At 39.8% G+C, this 19,226-nt stretch overlaps 1 protein-coding gene across 3 annotated transcripts in view; it reads right to left on the bottom strand.

Moving 5' to 3' along the window:
* The window catches only part of Rasa2 (RAS p21 protein activator 2), a 51,133-nt gene that overhangs the window by 26,126 nt on the left and 5,781 nt on the right, over window positions 1-19,226 (bottom strand). For 2 of the 3 annotated variants that reach the window (XM_090323536.1, XM_090323535.1), the window contains exons 2-7: window positions 17,147-17,264; window positions 14,056-14,159; window positions 10,035-10,129; window positions 4,114-4,190; window positions 2,251-2,334; window positions 177-249 (exon numbers count right to left, since the gene is read on the bottom strand). In XM_090323536.1, coding sequence (XP_090179662.1) covers window positions 177-249; window positions 2,251-2,334; window positions 4,114-4,190; window positions 10,035-10,129; window positions 14,056-14,159; window positions 17,147-17,264 — 551 coding nt within the window. Of the gene's footprint in view, window positions 1-176; window positions 250-2,250; window positions 2,335-4,113; window positions 4,191-10,034; window positions 10,130-14,055; window positions 14,160-17,146; window positions 17,265-17,892; window positions 18,808-19,226 lie in introns of those variants that run through there. The other variant, XM_090323537.1, reaches the window with a different exon arrangement.

The raw sequence follows: 19,226 nt of genomic DNA on the forward strand, positions 1-19,226 counted from the left end.
TCACATCAACCAAATCTTCGTTCGTTTTACATGCATTACACCATGATTCTCTTGATTTCTGGAAAGAAGTATTTAGCTGATGGAATGATTACTATGGCCATGGTTTGGAGAAATGAATCAATTAAAATTCACTCTTAAATTATCAATGCTAACATTTATATAAAATGAGAAATTACCTCAAAATAAAAGATTTCATTAAACTGCGGATTGCTTGTTTTCTTCTTTACTTTTGTCTTCTTTTGGTCATTCCTGTTCCAATGTGGTAGAGTTTTACTTGGTAGAACTTAATAGTACACAATTATAAAACATGCTATTTCTTACTAGGGAGGCTGATCTCTGTTTACATGTTACGATGACTGAGGGAAGACGAGTTTTAGATATTACTTGGGAAAGAACCAAGGTGTCCTCACATCCTAAGAATATCCTCTATATGATAAATTCGGTATATATGTCAAGATTATATTTTTCTCTCTATGGTTCTAAGAGACCAACTACTAACTTGTCTTGAGGGCTTTAAAATATATTCTGTTATATAAGCAACTCAGAATAAGTAATGGTAAGCAAGGCAGTGGACTGTATAGTGTCTTTATATCTATGCTGAAAAATACCCAAGGGACATAAAAAGCATTCTTCACCCATTTACTTCCTGGGCTTCAGTTTCGACAGTGACTTCAAAAATAGCTTCCCAGGCAAGGAATATAACTCAGAGGTTGCTTACAGAGCTGCTTACAGAGGGCAATAGTCTAGGTTACTCGTAGCACCACATACAAAATTTCTACAAACTCAAAACAAACCACCCCAGGTCATTTAACAGGGTCTCACTATGTAACTCTATTCTCAAGTGGTAGAATTGTAGATATGAGCAGCCATGCTCAGCTAGTTTAAAATAGCATTTAATGTTAAATGTAATAAACTGCTTTTAAATAAAAAAAAAACATTTGTAATAATTATGCCATTAGTTGAGCATACATGATATTATGTATGACATGGCTTATAGTACTCTAGATATACATATAAACACATTTTTCAAATAACAATGCAGCTCCCCCACACCCTCCCAAAAAACAACAACTTCAGGCCAGGAGCGTGGCCTAGTGGTAGAGTGCTCGCCTGGCAAGCACGAAGCTCTGGGTTTGATTTCCTGGTACTACATACACAGAAAAAACCGGAAGTGGAGCTATGGCTCAAGTAGAGGAGTGCTAGCCTTGAGAAAATGCAAGGAAAGTGCTTAGGCCCTGAGTTCAAGCCCGAGGACTGGCACACATAAAAAATAGCCAGGTGCCAGTGATTCATGCCTATAATCCTAGCTACTCAAGAGGCAGAGATCCCAGGATCACGGTTTGAAGACAGCCTGGGCAGGAAAGTTCGGTGAGACTCATCTCCAATAAACTACTCAAGAAAGCTGGAAGTGGCATTATGGTTCAAGTGATAGAGTGCCAGCCTTGGGCAAAAGCTTAGGGACAGCTCTGAGGCCCAGAGTTCAAGCTCCAGGAAGGGCAAAAAAACAAAACAAAATAGAACAAAAGCCAAAGTAACCCAGTGATTGAGAAAACAACAAGCTCTTAGGGATGATGAGAAGTGTGTGTGTGTGTGTGTGTGTGTGTGTGTGTGTGTGTGTGTGTGTGTGTGTGTGATAGATATTGTGGTTTTTTGTTTCCTGATTCTAAACCTTCAAGACATCAACAAATTGTTCCTAAAAGAAACTAAAGTTACACTACAAAGTGCTGTTAAGTTTCTTCATAAAAGTAGCACAAAACATTTATATCAATGTTAATTCTACATACTGGAATTCTCTCTGTAGAACACATATTTCATAAATAATAAAAGGCCAATTTTCAGTTCTGAGCTGTTTTCCAGATGACAGTACAGAAACACTATTCTCAGTTGGCATCTATTAGAACACAATTTTACCTGGACATTTCAAAGTAGGAATGCTCAAGAGTGAAAAAGTCCAAGTTTATGTTTTAAAATATGCTTTAGAAATATAGGACAAGGATATCCTCATAACCTAACTGCATACAGCAGATAGAAATGGCATCTATTTCTTTCTGTAAAATGACACCCCACTTTTTTCTGGAAAAGTAAAAACTGGCTGCTTACTTGCACAATAGAATGCACCAAAGATTAGCTGCTTTCAAGGCATCTATTACTTTGTGCCAGTCATCCTGCATTTTCTCCAAGAACCTTTCATTTCCTATTTTAAATCCAACTTTAAGCTGTGAAACGCAGTAGCAGTTCCATAAGCATTACCTGGAAGGACCCACTAGAGACACCGTTGCATAAGGATCACAGCTCTGTCCATTTATGAGCGGCAACCCATGGCAGGCCTTGATGCTGAGGCAGATTAAGAGAGATTGGACATCTGAGAGTCAAGTAAAACAAAAGACTGTTTTTCTTTTCTTTAGTTAAGATACATTTGTAGCATGAGGTAGTTTCATTTCTATATGTGAACACAATGCACACTGAACAAAATCCCCATCAGCATGTGGCCACTGCTTTCTCCCGCTTTAAAATTGCTTGGTGGGTTTCATTTCTCTCAAGAGGGAGCCAGGGGAAGCCAGGCACCCCGGCTCACGCCTGTCATCCTAGCTACTCAGGAGGCTGAGATCTGAAGATCACGATTCAAAGCCAGCTTGGGCACTACAAAGTCGCCATGAGACTCCAATTAATCACTAGAAAATGGGAAGTGGGGCTGTGGCTCAAAGGGAGGGCGGTAGCCTTGAGCTAAAGAGCTCAGGGACAGTGCCCAGGCTGAGTTGAAGCCCCATGACGCACCCAAAAAAAAAAAAAGAGGGAGAGAGGGGAGAGAAAGGGCAAAGAAGCAAAGAAGGGAGAGAGGTAAAGAGTAGAGGGGGGTGGAGAAGAGAGAAGGGAGCGTCCCCCCGCCCCCGGACTAGGGGTTAAGCCCAGGGTTTTGCACCTGCCAGACAGGTGGCTCTACCACTAAGCTACATTCCCTGTTTTAAAACATTAACTCGAAACTCAAATTCATTTATTCAAAGGGCTCTAAATTGTTTCTACAGGTCTGCATTTGTCATATCTACATGCCAGCTACCCCAAATGTATGTGTGCATTCGTTCATTTATGTTGTACTTTCAAAAGAAGACTAACCCAGAGTTCCACAAACAATACTGAGACAAACAATGTTAACACGTTTCCTCCTACCAAGTACCCAAGAAGGTACATTTTGTGGTTTGATAATACATCAAAACTGTTGTGGCTTCTAAAAAGGAAAAGAGACCGGTGCAACCCTAAATGAGAAACTACAAACCAAGCTAGCTTAATGGCATCATATCCTCTGCTACAGCATGAATGACATACAAGGAAACAATTGCGGTTGCCACTCAAAATCTGATTCATAAATATAGGGCAAGTCTCACATAACTCTGTAGCCTTTTATTCTGGGTCTCAGCAACAGTTCCTGCATCATTCTGTAAAAAATATTCTGGACCATAAAAACTACCTAATCGACCTCATGGTTAATAGTCCCAATTTACAGAGTAGAACATGATTCTGTAATGTTCCTCAAACATTACACATTCTTCCAAACTTTCACTGATTACTATTGAGCTAATGAAGTTAGCGTCTAAGCCCTTCATTTCCTAATGAAACTTCAGTAGTGCTGAAAATTACTGTCTATCTAGAGATTCATCTTTAGAAAAATATACATTATTTCTTTCCAAATCTAACAGGTCATGCGAAGATGAACTACATGGAATTCAATACATTCCATACTGGTGATCTCAAAGCAAGCATTTTTAATACCCCGCAATGCCCCTCCCCTAAATCTCTAAAGCTTGGTGGGATGAGTTTCTAGGAGGACTTTTTCCAAGTCTCCACTGCCAGGAAGTGAAAATATCCTTAACTGTGATCTTGTCATACCCTGATCCTTTAACCCACATTCAATAATGTTTGGTTTAACCAATGAATAAATCATAACCTAAATAAACAAGATGAGAAAAGTAAACTGAGCTATCAACTTAGCAAAGGAATGATATTATCAGAGTATTGTTTTTGAAATTAATTTTTTTAAATTTAAAAATATAACATTGACTTAAGAACAAAAAATGGAGAATTATTTCTAGTTCATTTGGTAAAAGAAATCATGCTTACTGTACAACAAGCTGTTGGCACACAGTTCCATTCTCTGTTATCAGTTCATTCAGCTTTAATTCAAGATGAACTTTACCCTATGACAAAAAAAAAAGTTACATACTGAGTAGTCTATTTTGCCAACAAAACATTAAAGGATGCTCTTTTAAAAATATTACCAGTGGGGGTTGGGGGAGTTAAATGGGGACCAAGACATGTGAAAGGGTATCAATGTATGGGAATGAATGCACCATCTATCTGGCAAAATCATGTAACCCTTCTATTAATTACAATAAAAATATATGAAAAAAATATTATCAATATTTATTTACTAACCACTAACAATACAACTTTGTCTATACTAAGTACTTGTTAAGTGAATAAACCAACAACATAGATCAAAGTTCTGAAAGAAAATAGTTTATGCTTGTTGTCAAACGTATTTAAATTTAAGAATCTTATGCCCTGTTGAGTGAGCATCTCAATTATCATAAATTAAAAAACAAAGACAAGAACTTGTGTTTTAGGAAAATCTTAAATAAAATTATAAAATGTAAGGCACTTTATCAGAAAGGATAAATCAGCAAGAACAGTGGCAATTTCACTAAAAGAGAAATCGTAACAATTCTAAAAAAATAAAACTAACTTAAAGCCAACGAGACTTGTTATTATAAGACTCAACTTGTTATTATCTACTTTTAGCAGGTAATGAAGATTTATGAGACATTTTCTATGTTTTAGGAGGCCTTGTGGGAGTGGGCAAGAATCTAGATATGCCTAAGACAGGGTTTCACTATTTACAGAAAACTCACAATCTACCTGGGAGGACACGTATCAAAAATATGGTCAAGAACACAGGTAGAAAGATAAAAAGAAAGGAGTGAGGCCAGGAGCATGGCCTAGAGAGAGTGCTTGCCTCAGTACTACATATACAGAAAAAAACAGTAGTGGTGCTGTGGCTCAAGTGGTATAGCTCTAGCCTTGAGAAATGCCCACGTGCATTTGATCATATTAAATAAGTTATCAAAATGAACTCTGGGAAATGGATTATTTAATTTAAAAAAGTTAAGCCAGGCACTGGTGGCTTACACCTGTAATCCTAGCTACTCAGGAGCTGAGCTCTGGGCATGAAAGTCCCATGAGACTTTTATCTCCAATGAACCACGAGAAAATTGGAAGTGACGCTGTGGCTCAAATGGTAGAGGGCTAGCCTTGAGCTGAAGAGCTCAGAAATAGCGCCCAGGTCCCAGAGTTCAAGTTCCATGACAGACAAAAAAAAAAAAAAAAAAAAAAAAGTTCAGTCAAAGGCTTAGGAACTGTATCATGTAGAGCTAGCTATTGCCTTCCAAGGTAGATAGACTGGGGGAGAAGGGGACAGGAGGGCAGGGGGAAGAAGAGGAGGAAAGTAGATGAAGATAATTTCCCCAAATTAATGAAAAACATCAAGCTACTCCTGGGAACACAAAAGTGGGATAAATACAAAGGAAACTAACACTAAGAAGACAGCTAAAAACAAGAAGAAAAGAAAAATCCTAAAAGCAAATGCAGCAAACAGACACTACCAACAAAGAAGGAATAAGACCACGGACAGGGAAGCACCTTAAGTTTGATAAGAAATGTGGTCTGCAGCTGCTTTCTCATTATTCCATTTCCTAAGAGAGACCCAAAGACGGTACTAGTATTTGGGGATACACATGCCAGTTAATATAAAGCTGAGGTATCAAACATCAGCCAGTCATATCCTCCACCTGACCCCTGAGTCACCAGGCCTCCCAGGGCCCTGCTCTACAATGACTGTATGTCCAACCATGTCAAATTCAGACTTCAGTGTGCGTCTGACCCAAGTTTAGTCACATTCTTTAAACTCTGGGTCACATCTTACAGAGCAAGGAGCCTGCTTCGAGGGTATGGCATTTTTTAGTTGATAGCCAGAGAGACCATTTAGGGAGAGAAACAGAGGAAGAGACTGTCTCAAGAGACATACAAAATAATGCACGAAATTTTTATCTTTAAATGGTCTCTTCATTTTGCAAATGAAGTTATTAAAACTGAGAGGGAAACAGAAAAAGGAAACCGTATTAACCGTATTCAGTCTGCAAAATCAAAGGGCAAGAAATGAATCAGTGGCTCCTGGTTCTCATCTATTTCTTGCAGTATGTACTGCTGCACTTGAGTCTATAGTTCAATGATAGTGTATCAATGACACGGTGTACACTTTCCTTCTTAAATTTTTAACATTTGAGTAGTTGTGCAAAGGTGTTTTACTTCAACGTGTCAAATAGTACACAATTTTCACTCACCATAGCCTCAAATGTAAGCCACTACACTTTATATGACAGCTAACCAAAGCCAGCCGACTTTAATACACCTCCTCAATAGTGCAATGCATCTTCTCAAAAATATTTTTTTCTTAGATAAAATTAGTCCTGTTCTCCGCTAACCTCTATGAAGATGCAGCACCTCCACAAAAGCCTAGTAACTTCCTATCTCTTGTTGCTCACAGTGAAGCTCCATAATTGTATTCCAGGAAGCTCCCTAGCAACTTCCTAATGCCCCCTCCTTTCATCTCATGTGGGTAGGCTTCTGTTCCTCCTTTACAGGTGGTGCTGCCTGGGCTCGGGTCCCAGCCTCTAGAGTAGGCAGGGTTACAGGTGCGAGACACGAGCACCTAGCCGGTCCTCAGATTTTGATGCTCCCACTGAAGGCTTTTTAAAAAATTACTCACAGGAGAGAGTAATGAAAGGTGGTACAGCATCATGGTATAGAGTCTTACAATTCAACAGACTTCTGAAATTCTGACCCCACCACTTAGCTCAGGATCTCTCGAAGAAGCCAGTGACTCCATAAGCCTTATCTATAAAATAGATACACCACCTACCTTGTACTGTCTCTGTGACAACCAAATGGGATAATGGATATTATGCTATTACCACTGCCCTGATGTAACTGTTGCAATCACTGCAAGTAATCTCTAGAGTGAAATCCTGTTGCGTTCAGACTGTCTCGTGGCTTTCTTCTTTTATCATCACTTGCTCTTATTTTTTCATGGTATGTGTGTAAAGTTTTAGAGAATATAAACAAATGAGGAGTATTTGTGAAATTTTATAGAACATATACAACTAACTACACATTAACTAACTAGGATCTGGTATTCTCTCTGTTCTAGACACACTAAGTTAATTTAGTATTTCCAAATCAGTGCAGGAGGCAAAACAACAACATTCTCAAATGGCACCCTATTAACTTGAAAAATTGTATGCATCTTTCTCACCTCTACCATCATCTCCCTTTTAAAATCAATTTTAAATAGCTTGGAAATCTTATTATTAAGACAAGAGATTTCTAACAATGAGTAATGGTCAGGAAAATAATCTGTATCAAAGTTTAAAAAACTAATACTATATCTAGTAAGTAAACACCATTACCAGAATCCTCATGCTTCATAAAAGCCTGTGTCCAGTATTAATTCCATCTCTAATAATTATGCAAAGGATATTCTATATGGATTTCTATATTTTCAGAACTGGATCCTTAAATCCCTTAGCACATTTACATGAAACTTAAGAAGAATGTACTTAATAAACTGTACCTTAAATGAATCCACAAAGTTCAGTTCAGATCAAAGCTGTTTCTTATCTTATTGTTAAAATATTGGAAAGATTAGGTGGGTGTGCTGGTACATGAATATAATCCCAGCACTTGGGAGGCTATAAATCTGAGGCTAGCTTGTGTTACACAGCAAACCTATGCAGCAAAAAAGGAGGGGGGGGGGTTTTGAGAGGGAGAATAGGAAAGGGGAAGGACAAGGAGAGGGAGGGAAAGAAGGGGATGGGGGAAGGAGAGGAAAACAAGACAAGGCAAACATCATACCAAGTTTCTCATAGTGGAATTTCTATGGAAAAGGTACTAAATTATGCATCAAAATTTAAAAATAAAAATTAGTATTAAATTTTTTATATCTGCCTTTTGATTAAAAGTACTAGCGGCCTGCTACTTGAGTCACAGCCTAACTTCCAGTTTTCTGGTGGCTCACTGGAGATAACAGTCTCACGGACTTTCCTGCCCAGGATGGCTTTGAACTGTGATCCTTGGGTCTCAGCCACCTGAGTAGCAAAGATTACAGGTATGAGCTACCAATATGCAGCAGAAATCAACCATTTTTCAAGTACTCTGAAGTCCTCACACTGTATGATTAAAACATGGCAACTGTGATTCCATTTCAGAAACACAAGATCAAAGTCACTCAAATAACCACATATAAATGTGACTTCTAAATCAAGCCCTTTCTTCTTCTTTTTTTATTTTTTGCCAGTCCTGGGCTTGAGCTCAGGGCATGTGCACTGTCCTTGGATTTTCTCAAGGCTAGAGCTCTACCACTTGAGCCTCAGCACCACTTCTGGCTTTTTTCTATGTATGTGGTACCGAGGAATCAAACCCAGGTCTTCATGCATGCTAGGCAAGCACTTTAACTACTAGGCCAAACTCCTGGCCCCTTTCTTCTTTTTTACACTATTTCTCAGCTGGCTAACGGTACTTGAACTGGAATCTGAATAATGTTTTTGGTCAAATGGAAAGAAAAGAACACTACAACAAGGAAAAGTGAAGCATCAGTCACACTGTTTACTTAAGGGGTTTTTAGTACCCAAATACAAACATTTGAGAATTTAATCAAGGGAGAGCTATGTTTGAGATCATGAGGAAATGGAGGCTCACTGTATCTGCGAATTATCGGTGGTTGTGGTTATATTAGCAGCACTTTTTCCTTGTCTTAAACCTCTGTTTGAGTCACAGGAATGAATTAGAACTTTTTTTTTTTTTGCCAGTCCTGGGCTTGAGCTCAGGTCCTCAGCACTATCCTTGGACTTTCTCAAGGCTACAGCTCTACCACTTTTAAGCCTCAACACCACTTCTGGCTTTTTTTCTATGTATGTGGTACTGAGGAATCAAACCTGGGTCTTTATGCATGCTAGGCAGCACTCTACCACTAGGCCAAACTCCCAGCCCTAGAACTTCTTTTAGAGAAGAAGAATCCTGCTTGCAGTTTACAACCTCGGGAAATGGTTTCACAATCCTTACCATATTTTTATAAATAAATAAGGTTACCAAAAAAAAAAAAAGATGATTCCCTTTAATAGAAATAACTGACTGCATAGACAGCTCCACTTTTCCAGAAACAAATAGAAAGTTCAGCTATATGACTAACACACATCTTTGTTCACATACAGGACCTGTAAAAGGCCTATTATTTTGGCAAGGGGAAAGAAGAGATTAAAAAAGAGTAATGATACCCCTTCAAACAAAAAGAAAGAAGAAGAAAAGGAAGGGCGGGTCTAGAAATGAAGCTTCTGCCTAGTTCAAATGAAGACCGTTTTCCCAAGCTTAGTTTATCAGAGAAAGGACAGAGCATCCTGAGCAGAATGAGCAACACTGCAGACTGTAGAGGTCCTTCTCAGAGTTGCATTTGGGAGGCAAAGAGAGATGGAAGGATCTTAGGTCAGCCTGGGTTACCTAGGGAGACCCTAATGAAAGAAAGAGAAATAAAGAAACAGAGGTGGGGGAGTGTATGAGGGAGGGGGAGAGAGAGAGAGACCTAATATCCCATTTTAAAACTCACATGTATATAACCATGTGCATTTTTCCATGTTTATAATTATGAACATATATTAATGAGTTTTACTGTGATATTTCTAGATGTACAAACAGTCTATGGTGTTATCTATATTTTGTCTCCTAAACTGCCCTCTCTTTTCTCTTATATGTGCGTTATTTCATTATTTTCTAATTAATATGGCAAATTGCTAGGTTTTACTTTTCTGCTCGTTTTACTCAAAGGTCTGTACTTACTGCTGGAATTTAAAATAAGGAACAGTAATCTCTAACAACATGAACTAGAAAAAACACTCATTTTCTGAATAGGAAATTATTTAGGCCTTAATATTTACCTGAACCTCTGAATTAGAGTCAACAGGCTGTAGTGAAAACCAAGTTTCTTTGCCACTGTGGTGACACAAGTCTTCTTTTTTGATGGCTACTTTTCCTATAGAAAACAAGTAAAATAATATGAGAAATTCTATTTTGCATTATATTGAGGCTCTTTAGCACTACTAAACAAAACTACAAACTTTCAGAATATTTATTCTATTTATTTTTATAAGTTTGGGATTTTTTTTTGTTGTTGTTTTGTTCTATATTTAAGATGACATGTCTCCCACAACTGAACCCCCCACCCAAAATAAATAAATAAAACCACCATGTGATAATCACAATCTTACACATGGGAAAAGATAAGTGTTCAGAAATGCTGAATATTTGTTATTCACTATTAAGTGCTGAAGACAGATTCTAAAACTAAGGTTTGCTGCTGTTCATGTTCCAACACAGATACTAATTTCATAGCCTACCATCAATTCTGTCATTTATTAGTTGTGTGACTGTGGGTAAAGTATTTCAACTTTCTACATCTGGTTGGCTTCCTGCTCAATGGAAATGACATTCAGCTCTAAGATATATAAAGTTATTCTTTGTTAAGCACTGGTGGCTTATGCCTGTAGTCCTAGTCAGTGAGGATGATGGTTTGAAGACAATCTGGAAAGGAAACACCATGTGACTCTTCTCTCCAATTAGTAAGCCAAAAATAGAGTTATAATACAAGTGGTAGAGCACTAGCCTTGAGCCAAAAAACAAAACAAAACAAAACAAAAAAAAACCTCAAGGCCCTAAGGTAAAGCTCTAGGAACACACACACACACACAAATTCTATGCCTGCAATGGTCCCAAAATTGTTCTACTTCAGTGTTTCAATCTTTGCTTCAAAGAAAATTAACTCATTATTTCACTAGTCATGAATTACTAACCAGGAACAAATTTCCCAACAAATCATTTAAAGGTACAATTTCATTTCCCCATTGTCCCAACACTCATAGACAGAAAGAGCTGAAACCAAATATACACGCAGCAGATACTCTATGAGTTCCTTAAAATCCAACCAGGACAGGAAATACAAAAAGAAATAAAGGAACTGTGGATAAAAGGAACCACCTTTGTCTGTAAGTCAAAAAAAAAATTATTCTTAGCTTTCTAATACAACTTTTAAGCAGCATTTTCTTGCCACTAATTTTAATTACCACATATTCTTAGAAATATCAACCTGATACTGTTTCTACTAAGAAATACAAAAAATGGTTGAAAGAGTGGATAAAAATACAAAAGAAGACCAGATGACTGAACACACTCTGGCAAATACTCAACATAGCTCTGAGCCAGCGGCAGCCCTGTAGGAGCCCTTAGACGTGCACGAGGGTTATGGTGGACCCACGCACTCTGGTATGTGTGGCCACCAACAAAACAGACTTCCTAGTCCACTGTGTAGTTTTCTCCAGCACTGACTCTGGTTAGGAGACCTGCTTTAGCTCATGAGACATCAATGTCACGTAAGCAGAAGTTTAATAAACTCCTGTGTCAAGGGGCTTGACCTCACAGAACCCAAAGGTAATATAGAAGGAGTAAGAGCCAGCGAACAACCAGGACCGACAGACAGCCATGGATCAGACCACACAGACCAGTCAGCTTTCCAGACAGGGAAGGATTACAGAACTATCCAACTAAGCTCACTCTAGACTGGTAACTCACTCAATGCGGGGTGATCTGTAAATAGCAAAAAGCAACTGGTACAACTCTGCAAACAGATACCGAAGTGTAGTCACAGGTAACTTTAAACTAGGATATTCAACTGAAGAACCAAATGGGAGCAGAATTCACAATTGAAGACCCAACAATTTTGAACATAGCCCTATCTTATAGTTCAACCAGGCCTTAGAAAGTGAATTGGCTTGTTAAAAGTCACAGCAAGCACCAGGAAGGTGGCTCACACCTGTAATCCCAGCTACTCACAAGGCTGAGATCTGAGGATCAGGGTTCAAAGGCAGCCCAGGCACAAAAGGACCTGAGACTCATTTCCAACTAACCTCCAGAAAATGCGAAGTGGAGCTTGGCTCAAGGGTAAGGCGGTAGCCTTGAGCTAAAGAGCTAACGCCCAGACGAGTTCAAACCCCATGACCCACAAGAAAAAAAAGAAAAAAAACAACAACACTGGCTTTTAGCAGGGCACAGGGCTCACACCTATAATCCTAGCTACTCAGGAGGCTGAGATCTGAGGATCTCAGTTCAAAGCCAGCCTGGGCACTAAAGACACTAAAGAACTTGAGACTCTTATCTCCAATTAATCACTAGAAAATGGGAAGTGGGTTTGTGGTTCAAGGGGTTGGGTGGTAGCCTTGAGCTGAAAAGCTCAGGGACAGCATACAGACCCAGAGTTCAAGCTCCATGACCTGACCCCCCCCCCCAAAAAAAAAACCCCTGGCTTTTATTTTGTAAATCCAAATTACAGCTTTCAAGTGCGAGATTTTTCAAGAAGTGCTATCTGAAGATATACATACAGAGACAATGAAAATCACTAAGGCAAACAAAGTTTTCTAGCCTCTCTCACTATAGCAGTGGACATTAAAAGATGTCCCAGCCTTCCCAGACATTGATCTCTTATCTCTCTTATTTCCCTGATAATAATGCCTTACTGATGTTCCCAGAAGTGCTTTATCCCTGCAGCAGTCCTTATCTATTTCCGGGTAATTTTCACTCATTCCAGCACAGCCTTCACTTCAGGCTCATGGTTCTCAAGTCTCCAGCTCTTCTGTTCTCTAAGCTTCAGATATGTGACTCAGCTGTCAACAAGTGTATCTACCAAGAGGTCCCCTAGGTAACACAGCCTTAACTTCTTTGAAATAAGAGCTTCTTCCCCGCTTTTCCCATGTCCCACACCAAATGAAGGTGCCTCTGGTTCTCCTGTTACAGTTAATGACCAGTGGTGTGGTAGACAATCTCATTGTTACCTCTCCACCATGTCACATCTACTTCAACCTCTTGTTCCCCGAGTTCTACCAGAAACTTCTGAAGCAAATTCCCTCATCCACATTTTCACCACCCCAGTTAGGCAGAGTACTTACCTAGCTCACTCGATAAAAGCCTCCTTACTGGGCTGGGAATGTGGCCTAGTGGTAGGGTGCTTGCCGAGCAAGCATGAAGCCCTGTGGGTTCAATTTCTCAAAACCACATACACAGAAATAGCCAGAAGCAGTGCTGTGGCTCAAGTGGCAGAGCACTATCCTTGAGAAAGCCCAAGGACAGTGCTCAGGTCCTGAGTTCAAGACCCAGGAATGGGGGGGGGGGAAGCAAAAGCTTCCTTACTGCTCCCCATGGCCTAATTTCTCCCTGTCACTGTTCTGAATCAGCAACTTCCTAGACCTACAACTTCCAAGCTATCAACTCAGCACATCAAGATTTCATCAAGTGTATTATATGTCCATCAGGTCAAGATCAGCTTACACCAAAGTCACATCTGATTTTTTTTTTTTTTAGTAAAAAGGGGGTGGGGGACTGAAGTGGTGGCTCATGTGTCCACCAAGTACAGGCCCTGAGTTCATAGTACTGCCCCCTCCCCTGCAAAAAAGAAATAAACATATATTTATTGGTCACCAATACAGACAGGAAGAAAACCTATAATTAATTTTAATTATTCCACTAGAAAAAAAATTAAAACAATTTTTTGAAAGGTAGATCATTACTATAAGCTTTGGATAAAAACATTTGACACATTTACCAAATGCATTTTGAACTTTTACCAAATGGGACACCCTGTGAGACACAGCCTCGTCCTTTGTAAGAACTAGGTTTATCTTATCTGGACCTAAATAGCGAACTAAGGAGCAAGTACAGCAAGCTGAGGGGCTCAGGGCCTAGCAAGACCCCTTGAAGAGGAACACCTAAGCTGAACACACAAATTAAAAATCCAAGGCACGAACAAACAGCAAGTCTGGAGAAGAGGATTAGAAATGGCGAGCGTACATCATTCTGCAGTTTAACATGCCATAAAATAAAAATAAAATAAAAATAATGATCAATCGTACCTACCTATACGAAGGTCTCTCTGTAAAACGTTCTTATCATAAACATAGAAAGACAAATATTGGAAAGTTCGTGGAATCTCAAAGTAAAATTCTTCACTGAAAAATGGGCTAAAGAGAAAAGGGGGAAAAGCTCACTATTTCAGATAGTATCACCATTAACAAATCACACTTACTACTGGCTACCAATATTAAAATCACCTTCAAGTATCATTTTCAATCACAAAAAATTACAGACCAAAATCTCAGGGGTCTCAACCAAATCCTATCTAGAGCCAGCCAGCTGGCTGAATTCTGAGGATTTCCACTGACAGGATACACTCCACACAAACAGTTCCCCCGATTTCGGCGGACAGAGGTGCAGGGCCTGGCCTACCCTCATCTACTCACCGTTAGCAGACTACTGCGAGCACAGGACAGTGACCTTCACACCACTGCCCTGGAAATACGGAAATACCATAATGATAGGTGACACCCCAAGTAGGCACTGTTATATAAAATACTTTAAAATGTCTTTAAAGAATTGAAGCAGGGGCCAAGGCTTTGGCCTAGTGGTAGCGTGCTTGCCTAGCGTGCACGAAGACCCGGGTTCAATTCCTCGGTACCACATACATAGAAAAAAGCTGGAAATGGTGCTGAGGCTCAAGTGATAGAGCTCTAGCCTTGAGAAAGTCTAAGGACAGGACTCAGGCCCTGAGCTCAAGCCCAGGACTGGCAAAAAAAAAAGAATTGAAGCAGGCTATTTTTCATCAACTTTAAGGTATGAATTACATACAATCCAATCCAATTTAGAGTAAAAGGTTTGCTGACTTTTGATAAACGTAAAAGCCTGTGTGATAACTCACAGGCTTGTGCCCCTTATACAATTACATCACCAGACTTGCTACCGGCAAACCATGATTCCATTTCTATCACTGTGGATCTGTTCCACAGCTTCATATAAATGGAATAATGTAGCATGCACACTTGTGTCCTGCTTTCCTCCTCTGCTTAATGTCTATGAGGGTTTTTTTTTCCTATATCGTTGTACAGTTGTTTCCTCTGAATACCACAATCTATTATCCTAATGAAGTCATTTCAAACTGTTATTCCAGTTTGGACAAGTAAAAGTAAGTCTGCTCTGGGCTTATAGCCTTTTCTGGGCATATAGTTTTCAATTCTTCTGGGTAAGTAGAATTACTGCTAGATTAGGGGAAATGAATGTTTTGTTTTGTTTTGTTTGTCCTTGTGGGGCTTGAACTCTGAGCCTGGGCGCTGTCCCTGAGCTCTTCAGCTCAAGGCTACCACCCTACCCTTGGAGTCACAGCACCACTTCCAGTTTTCTAGTGGTTAATTGGAGATGAGTCTCATGGACTTTAGTGCCTGGGCTGGCTTTGAACCATGATCTCCAGATCTCAGCCTCCTGAGTGGCTAGATGACAGGCGGGAGTCTACTAATGTATTTTTGATTTTACATAATGCTTTTCTTATGAAGAAAATGATACTCACACCTATAACCCCAGAGCTCAGGAAGCTGACACAGGAAGCTCACAAATTCCCAGCCAGACTGGGTTACACAGTGGATCTACTACCTCTCTGTTCCTCTACTCCAGTCCCTCCATTCTCCCTTCTGTCTCAGGAGAAAGAGAAGGGGGAAGAGCAGGCAGAGGATGTGGAGGTAGAAGAAGAGAACATAAAGGAAATGATTTCCCTGAATTATAGTATTTCATCTACAGTGTCTTTTTTCTTTTTGCTGGTCCTGGGGCTTGAACGTAGGGCCTGGGCACAGTCTTGGAACCTCTTTATGTACAAGGTTAGCGCTCTACCACTTTCTGATTAGTTTATTGGAGATAAGAATCTCACAAACTTCTCTGCCTGGACTGGCATCAAACCACAATCCTCAGATCTCAGCCTTCTGAGAAGCTACTATGACAGGTGTGAGCTACGGCGCCTGGCTTTACTATATCCTTCTTTCAACAACTCCCCAGCCCCCTATTTGGACGCTTGTCTGAAAATTACTATGTTCTTCCAGCATGGCTGTGCTAGAAATATATCCACAAATGCTGCTACATTGTAACTATACTGTCAAAAGTGCAATGATACTTCTAAAACTGAAAAGGCTGGGGCCCCGAGTTTAGCCTCGTGGTAGAGTGCTTGCATGGTTTAGCCTCGTGGTAGAGTACTTGCCTAACATGCACAAAGACCAGGGTTCGATTCCTCAGTCCCACATACATAGAAAAAAAGCCAGAAATGGTGCTATGGCTCAAGTGGTAGAGCTCTAGTCTTGAGAAAAACCCAAGGACAGTGCCCATGCCCTGAGTTCAAGGCCCAAGACAGGCAAAAAAAAAAAAAAAAAAAAGGCTAAGAGTTCATTCCTGGAGAATGCACTAATAATTAACTTGTAAGAGGCTTATGAGCTATTATGATTTGGAGAAATAAAATAATGAAGTCTCAATAAAAACAAATTAGCATTTGCTGGCTTTGAGGCTAGACTGAGGTATATGATGAAATGTTACATGTGATGAATTTACCTTGCTCCCAAAAATCCAATGACAGAATAAGAAACCATTTTATATCATGAGGTAATGGAAAACCATGTAAAATGCAAGCAGTGCATCTATCTTGTTCCTGGACGTTTAGTAAAAGGATCTTATTTTAATAACCATTAACCAAATAAATATAAGCGTTTTCTAAGAGTCAAAAGAGTTCAAAGGCCAAACAGGCTGTTTCAGGAGTCAGTGAACTACTAGTTCACTGGAACATAATTAGGCAAATGCTATGTGACCACTTGTCAGAGCTACTGTCAAGGAGCCCAGCATAAGGTTAGTCTGGCTCAGTGAACATTCAATTCTTTCAAACTCCATTTCAGAAATTCTAAAAATAAATTCTAGGGCTGTGGGCATGACTGAAGCTGCACAACACCTGCCTAGCAACTAAAAAGCCTTGAGTTCAAATCCTAGAATCATCGAAAACAACTTCTAATGTAAATAAAAATAAATTACTAATATAAATACAAGTTTCAAATGAAAGTCTTCTAGGTGATAATAATCTAAAAAACAAATGTACAACAATGATCCGTCAATCAATTGATAAGGGGTAATTTCAAATTTTTCTACCAACCTTAAAGATTTTTCAACAACTTGAGTACGATAAACTTCTTCCTGGTCCAAATTTATTGTGCAGAAACAATCTCTCATTTTGTTGGGTCCAAGATATGGCAATAAATTTTTAGCTTCACCTGTGGGATAAGGAAGGTAAATATTATCAGTTACTTCATGCTAAGCCTTGTGTATCATGAATTCATCATGAAAGAATACATTACATGTGGGCCAGAAAAAGCCAACAACTAGTCATTACGGAAAGATTAACTTCATCCACGGGAGGCTTAAGGGGTGCATTTTTGCACCCCGGTCCCCCCCACCCCCACCATCCCTACATCTTGGCAGTCAGTCACTGCTGCTCCCCACCCATCTGGCACTAGGACTCAAGGACTTTGTCCCTCTTTCCTGAATCATCAGTACTTCTACCGGAGTGTTCCCACTGGCACATAAACATGTAAGTGTGTGGAAGTACTAGAAGAGGAAAAAACTCAAAGAAAAACCTCTCGATTCCAACCCTCCCTTCTCAAAGGCATCCTTCCTTTCCAACCCTTTCCCACTTCCTATCCACTCAGCTCTAGACCCTCGGAGGCATTCGCTGCTCCTCCTGGCTAAGGTCAATGGCGTCTTTCTCCTCAGACTCAACTCTGCCGCACCATTTTACACAACTGAATGTTGTATTCCTAAAATGCTTTCCTCTTCCATGGCACAAAACCGTTTTTCTGGTTTTCCTCCTGTATCACTGGCCATGGCTCCTCGACTTCTCACCTCTAAGGCTGCAGTGGTCTCAGGGCCCAGTAATGGACCGCTTCCTTTTTGTCCTCTAAGGAAATCCTTGCAGAATGGCCAGGGCTTACCAGGCCTGAACTGCCATCTGCTCTATTTGTTAATACCCAACTGTCTCTCTCCTTAGAATTCCAGCGGGCATCTCAAATTTAGTAGGGCCCAAACAAGCCATGTGATTGCCTCCCTAGAACGTGTTCTTTCCCTAGCCTCCCTCCTTCTTCCTTTCACCAGCCCCCTGAGATCCACCACCCCTGACCCTGTCCACCAGCAAATCAACAGAACTCCCAATAAACCCAAATAACCCGACAGCTCTCCTTCACTGCCATCATCCAAGCCATCACGTTCTGTCACTGGACAAAACGTTTCCTTTGACTGCCCCCTCCTGCAGTCATTCTTCATGAAGCAGCCAGAGCTTTTACACGTCTGAAGACGTTAGCCACTCCTGTGCTCCAAACCAAGTCTCATCTCCATACCCCACAGTTTATACAGTCCCAGTGGGTCTGGCTGTGTTCTTCTCTTATCCTCTTCAGTGTCTACTTTGTTCCGTTCATCAGCCATGCCAAGTTTGGTCAAGCTGAGGACCTCTGCCTGGAACACTTTACTCCTGGATACTCAGTTTGCACTTTCTCATCATTCAGTTCTCAGCTCCAATGTCAATTCCTCAGAGAAACCATCCCCAACCACATTATCTATAGATAGCAATGGAAACATTCTATTTCTCTACACTGTCTCCTTGATAACATTCACTCACAATGATCTAAAATCTGTTAATTTTTTTACTGAAGAATTTATTAACATTGATTTTTACATCATATTCCAAATGACATGTTTAACAAACGAGTGTTCAAGAAGGGAATCTCTACATACAATCACTGGCACTTAGTTTTTAGAACATAATCAAAATTAGGCTAAGGATTTGTATATCATAGATACATATTAATTTATATAATAAAACATTATGTCTATAGAGTCATAGATTTTTATGTCTATGTAGTTGTGTTTATATTTCCAATACCATGTCCATAGCATTGAGTATGCAAATATTGAGTCCTCACTCTTGTACTGTTGGGATCTAATAGTCACATATTAAGGATATCATGCGCCTTTTGTTCCTTTGGTCTTGACTTGTCTCACTCAACAGGATTCACTCTAGATTCATCCACTTCCCTGCAAATAAACCTGTTAATTTAAAAAAAATTTTTTTTCCTTTCTGGTTTTCCTACAAGGCCAGAGAACTTCAGATCATTTGTTAATTCTTTTTTTTGTTGTTGTTTTGGTTTTTTTGGCCAGTCTTGGGACTTGAACTCAGGGCCTAG

The sequence above is a fragment of the Megascapheus bottae genome, chromosome 32, assembly GCF_031878675.1.
Source record: "Megascapheus bottae isolate mThoBot1 chromosome 32, mThoBot2.hap1, whole genome shotgun sequence".
Lineage (NCBI taxonomy): Eukaryota > Metazoa > Chordata > Mammalia > Rodentia > Geomyidae > Megascapheus > Megascapheus bottae.